Genomic DNA, 9051 nt, shown 5'->3' with positions numbered 1-9051 from the left:
ACTGGGAACCAGGAGGTGGGGCTTCCACGCCAGGCTTCACCCCCAACCACGGGTGTGCCAATGAGGACGGCTCTGCTCCTCTCTGCCTCAGTCTCCTCCCAGGCTTCCAGAAGGAGCCCATCACTTGTGCCATCCTTCGCTCTGATCTCCGGTTCACCAAACCCCTGCCTTCCTGGGGTTGGTCCTGGGACCTGGACAACTGCCCGGGAGGTCACTCTCCCGCCCCCACTGACCTAACCTTGGCCTTCCAGACATTTGACGAACAGACCGGGCAGGAAGCGGAGGCTCGCACAGTCGAGAGCGTGAGGTCAGTGCTCCAGGGCCCTGTTTAACCCCCAGAGCAGAGCCTCAGATCAAACGGCTTTATTCCACAGGGCGGCGGAGCTCACTTCCAGGTGAGAGTGAGCAGTGGAGGCCCGGGGGACAGGTAGGGGTGGGGGGAGAACCCTACACCCGGGGCTCCCCCACCCTTTGGCTTACGGTGGCAGCTGGCCCAGCTGGCTGTCTCCGGGGCTCTGCGGGTCCCTCGAGGGTGCCTTCCATCCACACCCCACCCCCCCCGGCAAGTTCACGGGCTGGGATCTGCTCGGCATTGGCAGAGGGGAGCCCAGACACCTCTCCTGGGACCCGGAAGCCCCGTTGGTGCTGCTGAGCCATTTCCCCCACCCCCAGAGTCAGCAGTGGAGGAAGGGGGAGGGGGAGAGGGAATCAGAAGGCGACAGGGCTGGAATGTGAACCCCCTCAGCCGGGCCTGCTGACCATCCCGGCCCTGGGGTGCAGGGGGAGTCGACCACCAGCTGCTGGCCCTCCTCTTCCTCCTGTTGCCCTCCCCGGGGCAGATGTCAGGGAGCAGGTCGGGGACCACGGGACGCCACCCCCTGCCTCTGCGGGGCCCTGCTTGCCCCCAGAAAACTCGCTCCCCTGCCTCGTGGGTGCCCTGGCCACTTGAGTCCGGGAGGTGGGCCCCAGCTCCGCAGGGAGGGCAGCTCCTCAGCTCAGCACCTGCTGGATCCAGCCAATCACTCCTGTGATGCGGGTGTAGACACCAAAGTAATTGGGCCGGCCACAGCCCAGACCCCAGCTGACCAGCCCCGCCAGGAACCAGCGGCCACTGGGCTCCTTACACACAAGCGGGCCTCCCGAGTCGCCCTGCAAGGGGGAGAAAAGAGACAGGGCCGCGTCAGGGTAAGGCGAGGGTCCTGGCCGCTGGGGATTTTCCAGCCGACAAGAAAGTCACACCCCCTTCTGAAGCCTCCACTTGCCCCGCGCCTGGTAAGTGGAGAGAGCCCAAAGCAGCCCTGCCCATGCTTCCGCGGGTCCTGGCCGTCGCGGAAGTGTCCGCGGGTGTCCCCACGCCCCACTCACCTCTGCCTCCCTTCTGTGGGCTCCCATCCTTGCCACTGTGTCCCCTCAGGCAAAGTGCCTTGCAGGGGCAGGGGGCGGAACCGGGTTTGAGCCTTAGACCTGCCCCCCAGGGTTCTCTTGGGATCTGGGACAACCTGGGGCAAGTCTCTCCACCCCACCCCCACCCGGAGCCTCAGTTTCCTCATCAATGAAGTTGCGGCTAGCCAGCCCCGCGTCGCTGGGAGGCTTCAGGGCCTCGGCAGGCCGGCGCGAGCAGAGGGCCAGGCCGTGGGGGGCAGGAGGGCCACCCTCCCCCCCTCCCTCCTCTTGCCCGCCCCTGCCTCCCCCAGAGTCACCTGGCAGGCGTCCTTCTTGCCCTTCCGGTAGCCAGCACACAGCATGCGGGGCGTCACCTGGTAGCGATAGGCCTCGCTGCACAGATCCTGCGGGATCAGCTGCACATCGACTTTCTGCAAACCGTTGCTGGTGGGGCCTGCCCCGTGCAGCCGAGGACGGAAGGCAGACGTGAGATCTGACTCTTCCTCCCGCCCTTCCCCTTGTTCTCAGGAGCCCCCCTTCATCTGCTCTGCTCACCCCCTACCCCTCCGCCTCACCATCACTCGGCTCTGGCTCCTTGCAGCCCCTGGGGACACAGCCCCCCCCCCCCCCCCAAAGCCTATCAGGACTAGTGTCCTTCTCCCCACCCCCCAGCCCCTCCTGCTGGCGGCCTCTTGCCTGCACTGCTCGGTGACGGCTCCTGGGGGGATCTTTCCAGAGCGCACACCTGACCCCTACACTCTTCCCCTAAAAGTCATCAGTGCTACCCCAGCATCCAGCCCAGTGCTTTTCCACGAGTGCTTCATGTGAGACCCCGCAGGGAGCCTCAGTCGGCACTGTGCCTGGTCCCACCCTGAGATCTGGTCTGTTTGGCCAGCGGGGGGCTCGATATCGGTGTCTTTCTGGAAGCCCTCAGGTGGTTGGTTTTTTGTTTTTTTTTTTTTAATGTTTATTTATTTTTGAGGGAGAGAGTGCAAGCCAGGGAGGGGCAGAGAGAGAGAGAGAGAGAGAGAGATTGGGAGACAGAATCCCAAACAGGCCCCAGAGAGAGAGAGAGAGAGAGAGAGAGAGAGAGAGAGAGATTGGGAGACAGAATCCCAAACAGGCCCCAGGCTCCGAGCTGTTGGCACAGCCCGATGTGGGGCTCGAACTCACGAGCTGTGAGATCATGATCCGAGCCGAAGTCGGACACCTACCCGAGCCACCCAGGCACCCCAGCCCTCAGGCGGTTCTAAAGTGCGGGTCGGTGACAAAGCAGGAAAGACTACCCAATGGAAAAAAGACTGTCTCTTTAACAAATGGTGCTGGGAGAACTGGACAGCAACATGCAGAAGGTTGAAACTAGACCACTTTCTCACACCATTCACAAAAATAAACTCAAAATGGATAAAGGACCTGAATGTGAGACCGGAAACCATCAAAACCCTAGAGGAGAAAGCAGGAAAAGACCTCTCTGACCTCAGCCATAGCAATCTCTTACTCAACACATCCCCAAAGGCAAGGGAATTAAAAGCAAAAATGAACCACTGGGACCTCATCAAGATAAAAAGCTTCTGCACAGCAAAGGAAACAATCAACAACACTAAAAGGCAACCAACGGAATGGGAAAAGATATTTGCAAATGACATATCGGACAAAGGGCTAGTATCCAAAATCTATAAAGAGCTCCCCAAACTCCACACTCGAAAAACAAATAACCCCGTGAAGAAATGGGCAGAAAACATGAATAGACACTTCTCTAAAGAAGAAATCCAGATGGCCAGCAGGCACATGAAAAGATGCTCAACGTCGCTCCTCATCAGGGAAATACAAATCAAAACCACACTCAGATACCACCTCACGCCAGTCAGAGTGGCCAAAATGAACAAATCAGGAGACTATAGATGCTGGAGAGGATGTGGAGAAACGGGAACCCTCTTGCACTGTTGGTGGGAATGCAAACTGGTGCAGCCGCTCTGGAAATCAGTGTGGAGGTTCCTCAAAATATTAAAACTAGATCTACCCTATGACCCAGCAATAGCACTGCTAGGAATTTACCCAAGGGATACAGGAGTGCTGATGCACAGGGGCCCTTGTACCCCAATGTTTATAGCAGCACTCTCAACAATAGCCAAATTATGGAAAGAGCCTAAATGTCCATCAACTGATGACTGGATAAAGAAATTGTGGTTTATATACACAATGGAATACTACTTGGCAATGAGAAAGAATGAAATATGGCCCTTTGTAGCAACGTGGATGGAACTGGATGGAGAGTGTGATGCTAAGTGAAATAAGCCATACAGAGAAAGACAGATACCATATGTTTTCACTCTTATGTGGATCCTGAGAAACTTAACAGGAACCCATGGGGGAGGGGAAGGAAGAGAGAGAGAGAGAGAGAGAGGTTAGAGTGGGAGAGAGCCAAAGCATAAGAGACTCTTAAAAAAACTGAGAGCAAACTGAGGGCTGATGGGGGGTGGCAGGAAGGGGAGGGCAGGTGACGGGTATTGAAGAGGGCATCTTTTGGGATGAGCACTGGGTGTTGTATGGAAACCAATCTGACAATAAATCTCATATATTAAAAAAAAAAAAAAAAAAGTGCGGGTCGGGTGAACTCCTGGTTCAACCTCCTCACAGTGGCCTATGAGACCCCTGTCCTTCCTGCCGGTCCTCACCCAGACCCACCTGCCCCCTGGTGCAGGCCATTCTCAGGGCTCCCTGGGCAGCTTCCTGTGCGCTTAACTGAACACCTTTCTCCTCCGCTTTGTTACTGCCCACCTGTCCTCCTAGCCCCAGCTTAGATATAGCCCCTCCTCTGGACGCCTCCCAGACCGTGCCTGGCTAGGCGTCGCCTCTGGGCTGCCACCGCCGTTGTGCCTCCCCACCCATGTTGGCTCTTAGCACCGTCTCCCCCCACCCAGAATGTTCTCTTTCCATCTTTATAGTCCCTTTGCCCAACTCAATGCCTAGCATATAGTAGGTGCTCATAAATGTGCCCTTGGATGAATGAATGAATGAATGAATGAATGAAAGAGCAAATGAACCAGCCCTTGATTTGCTCTTCTCCATCATCCCCTCCATCCAGTCACTTTCCATCTGAGCCTCAGTTTCCCCATCTTTAAATTATCCGCACGGTCCTGCTGGCCTGCCTCCAGATTGTACATCATGTGCCCGTCTTTAAAGCCACCACCTTTAAGGGGTGCTGGGCATGGCTGTGGTTATGCCAGCCTGGGCCTATATTCACGGAACAGAAGTAGCCTCTAGGGATGGTCAGTTTAGGTGGGGAGGGGAGAAACCCCCCTGCTGCTGAGAGGCTGTAGCAGGAACAGCAGGGGGCCTGGGGTCAGGCGGTCCTAGGTTCCAACCCTCTCTGGCTGTGTGACTTTGAGCAACTGCTAAAAAAAAAAAATGTCTCTGCGCCTCAGTTTCCCCATCCATAAAATGGACCGTAATAGCCACCCTTCGGGGTGTCCGACGGAATACATGAGACCACGTTCCCTAAAACCCAACGTCGATGTAGAAAGTGGTAACAATTAAGAGCGCTCCCCAGGCCCCCTCCGCCCCACCTCTGTCCCAGGAGCGGAGGTCGGAGCTTGCCCGTGGGGCTGTTGGGTTCCTAGCCTGCCCCACCACCTCACCCATATCCCCCAATGGAACATCCCCCCCCCCTCCCCCGCGACCTTCGTTCCCTTTAAATACGTCATGCAAGGAGGGAAGGGCCTGGAAGGCAGGAGCCACCCGCTTCTGTGACAGGCAGCCCCGGTTCACCCCGGGACCAGAGGGCCTCTGGGGTGGAGCCCTGGGGCCCTTTGTCCCGCCCCCTCGGGGCCCGGAAGCGACCGGAGGTGGCCCGCTCCCCGACTCCCTAGACCTGCCCCCCCCCCCCCCCCACCCCCGAAGCCGGCTCACCGCCCTCGCGCAGGGCACCCCAGCCAGTGATCCAGCAGTGCAGGCCGGGCTCGAAGAAGTGGGAGCGCGCGGGCAGGCAGACGGGGCGCACGGCGGGCGAGCGCACCACGGGGTGGTCGAGCTGCAGCAGGGCCACGTCGTAGTCGTGGCTGTCCTCCTCGTGGTAAGGGTGCAGGAGCAGGCGGCTCACCTTGAAGGACACCTCGCCCGGCCAGCGCGAGCTCTGCCACACCTTGCCCAAGAACACGGTCCACAGCGCCGGGGAGGCCATGCTGGGGGTGGGGAGGGGGTGCGTCCTCGCTCAGCCGCGTCCTCTCCAGTCCCAGCCCCTGAGGAGAGCCAGCTTCCCCACGTGGGCCGCGGGCCACCACACCCTCCCTTCCCCCCCGGGTAGCTGGCGTGGGGGGGGGGGGTACAGCGTGGGTGCTGGCGCCAGAATCCACCTGCCTGGGTTCCAGTCCCAGCTTCACCCCTGCCTCCTTGTGTGTGCGCCTCTCTAGCCCTCAGTCTCCCCGTCTGTGAAATGGGAATAGCACCTTCTACTCCTACGTTACTGGGGGGATTCAGTGAGACTGTGCGTGTAAAAAAATTAGCACAGCGCCAGGCAGTGACGAACATTTCTCTCCTTTTTGTCCCTCCGCTTTACAGATGGGGCTGCTGTGAGCTCGCTGAGACCTGCCTAGTCCTCACTGGGGAGGGGAGGGGGCTCCCAGTGTGGAGCAGTCAGCAGAGAAGGGGCAGTGAAGACCCCCACCCCCCGATGTCAGGTCAGGGTCCAAATCTTTCTTTACCTTGCCGGCTGCGGGGAGCCAGGGAGGCAGTGAGAGAATGAGGTGGTCAGACTGCACCCAGAAAGAGCCCCCAGGCACCTGGGCTGGGAATGCAAAGCGGAGCTGGGCTCTGGGCTGCCTGGGGTGGCCCGAGGCGCTGGCGATAGCGTGGACGGGCCACGGCTGAGCGTTGGCCGGGGGCACCGAGAGAACTTGGTCTCTGGCTCTGGATGTAAGGAGCAGGGGGTGGGGCGCCCCGATGGCTCCTGGCCTTTGGCTGGGGGCTGTGTAGACCCAGGACAGAAGAGGAGGTGTGGGAGGGGAGTCCAGGGCTGGCTGTCCTGGGGGTGAGGCAGGGCGGGGGGGATGATGGGCAGGAGATGGGGGCTGGGGTGGGGGGAGGAGGTGTTGAGAGCCCATCGTGCAGATGGAGAAGACCTCTGTGGGGCCGGGTGGCATGTCCCTTCTTGGCTTCTTTGGGCCCCACTCACCAGGTCGGGGGGCAACCTGGCAGAGGGGGGGCATGGCCTATGGCCAGGTCGGGCAGTTCTGTTCTCTGCTGGTACCCCTAGTTTCCGGCCCAGCTCCCTAGCAGGAGCGCAAGAAATATTTCTGAATGAATGAGTAAATGAGTGAGTGGTGAATGAATCACTGACCCAGCTTGAATCGAGATACTGGAAGTAGAGCAGAGAGGTTGAGCATCCTTTCTGGGGCCGCAGACTATGTTCATGGTGGAGCCAGGACTGAACCCAAGGGTCAGAACAGCCCGTCTGTTGGACTTCCACCACCCTTCCTTCCTGCCTGGATCTCAGACCCGCTGTCCACCCCGTGCCATGGCCTTCTCTACCCCGTCTCTTGTGGTCTAGGTGCCCATGCCCCCCACTCACCTGTCCTCCTGGAAGCAGTGAGCGGCTGTTATCACCCAGCGGTCAGCGATCAGCGCCCCCCCACAGATGTGTCGGCCCCGAACCTGGAGGCTGGCCTGCCAGGGCCACTCGCCCTCCGAAGACACGGCACCGCCCACTATGCGGCCGGAGGGGCCCTGGAGGCCACAGTCTGGGTGCGTGGGGGAGGGGCAGGGCCAGAAGCCGGTGAGAAACAGGCAGAGAGAGACGGAGAAGGGGAGGCATCGAGGAAGGGCAGAGGACAGATGGAAGGAGGCGGGAAAAAGAATAAAGGAGAGGACGGACCCAGAGCAGGTGCAGAGGCAGGACAGAAAGAGACAAAGTGAGCTCTCCTTCAGCTTCCCCGGGTGGGCACCTCCCTCCCCGCCACACTCCAGGGCCCAGCCGCTGGAGAGAGCCTTCTCTCGGCCCGTCTGCCCCGTTGAAGGGCCCCAGGCAGCCGCAGGCCAGGCTTACCACAGTGCTGCTCGTCTGAGCCATCCCTGCAGTCCAGCAGCCCGTCACACTGCGGGTTGGGCTTCTTCACGCAGCTGCGGTCCTCACACTGGAAGGTGAATGTCCCACAAGGCACCCCTGCGGGAGAAGGGGTGGGGATGGGTCACCGAGAGTAGGTGCCCGAGCCCAAGGGAGCCTCTGAAAAAGGCCCAGGGAATATGGAGCCTGGAAGAGGCCGGAGGAGACTGCGGAGTGATCCCTCGACCACACTGAAGGGGTCCCTGGGGCTCCTGCAGCATGTCCTAAAGGCAGGCCGTGTCCCCTCCCCACCCTTCACCCCCTTCAGACTGGTGTGTCGAGACCAAGGCTGTGTCTCCTCAGCAGGCTGTGACTCCCGAGGTCGTGCCTGCCACTCCAGGTGTACCGGGAGGCAGAACTATGCCTCCGCTTTCAGACTAGGCTTCCAAGAACCGGGCCGTGCCTCTCCTGGCATTCTGAGGCTCCCCGCCTAGCCCAGCCTGCCTCCAGACCCCGGCCCCAGCCAGCCACCCACCTGCTCCTCACCGTCTTCGCCGCGAAGACCTTTCTGTGCCACCACCTGGTCTTGGCCTGCTCTCCTTTCCTCCCGCCTCTTTACATTTTACCTCTCTTCAAGGCCATGTTCAAAGCCCACCTCCTCTAGGAAGCTTTCCCTGCCTGATCTCCTCCCGCAGTCCAGACTTCCCGTGCTCCTGGACATGATGTCCAGAAGGTGATGGGCCAGTCACTCATCATGTCTTCCTACTAATGGACAATCCCAGAGGGCAAGGGACTTTTATTCCCAGTCCCTCACTCTGCTTCACCTATCCCTGGGTTGTCTGCAGGTGTTGGTTGGCTGGTTGGATGAATGGATGGATGCATGGGTGGTTGGATGGTTGGATGGATGGATGGATGCAAGGGTGGTTGGATGGATGGATGGTTGGATGATGCATGGATGGATGGATGGATGGTTGGATGGATAGATCCATGGATGGATGGATGGATACATGGATGTATGGATGCATGGATATATGGATGCATGGATGGATGGATGCATGGATGGATGGATGGGTGGATGGATAGATGCATGGATGGACAGATGGATGAATGGATAGATGGATGGATGGATGGATGGATGGATGGATGGATGCATGGATGGATAGATGGATGGATGGATGGATGCATGAATGCATAGATGGACAGATGGATTGATGGATACATGGATGGATGGACAGATGGATGGATAAATGGATGAATGCATGGATGGATGGATGGATGGATGGATCCATGGATGGATGGACAGATGGATGGATAGATGGATGCATGGATGAATGCATGCATCCATGGATGGATAGATGAATGCATGGATGCATGGGTGCATGGATGGATAGATGAATGGATGGATGGATGGATGGATGGATGGATGGATGGATAGAAGGATGCATGGATGGATGGATGGATGCATGGATGGATAGATGGATGCATGGATGCATGGATGGATGGATGGATGCATGAATGCATAGATGGACAGATGGATGGATGGATGGATGGATGGACGGATATATGGATAGATGGATGCATGCATGCATGGATGGATGGATGCATGGATGGATGCATGGATGGATGGATGG

The 9051-nt window shown here is 58.7% G+C and overlaps 1 protein-coding gene across 1 annotated transcript; it reads right to left on the bottom strand.

Annotated features, from left to right (window-relative positions):
- Window positions 1–293: 293 nt before the first annotated feature.
- On the bottom strand, window positions 294–7565 carry LOC121026685 (transmembrane protease serine 6-like; the record flags this gene model as incomplete). Its single annotated transcript, XM_040469486.1, has 5 exons — window positions 294–1149; window positions 1701–1837; window positions 5293–5564; window positions 6950–7118; window positions 7424–7565. Coding segments are annotated over 5 exons (879 nt in total), but the record flags the coding sequence as incomplete, so codon positions are not given.
- Window positions 7566–9051: the final 1486 nt, after the last annotated feature.

The sequence above is a fragment of the Herpailurus yagouaroundi genome, unplaced genomic scaffold (genome assembly GCF_014898765.1).
Source record: "Herpailurus yagouaroundi ecotype Mexico unplaced genomic scaffold, PumYag 151479, whole genome shotgun sequence".
Taxonomy (NCBI): Eukaryota; Metazoa; Chordata; class Mammalia; order Carnivora; family Felidae; genus Herpailurus; species Herpailurus yagouaroundi.
This window is presented reverse-complemented; position numbering and strand designations above follow the sequence as displayed.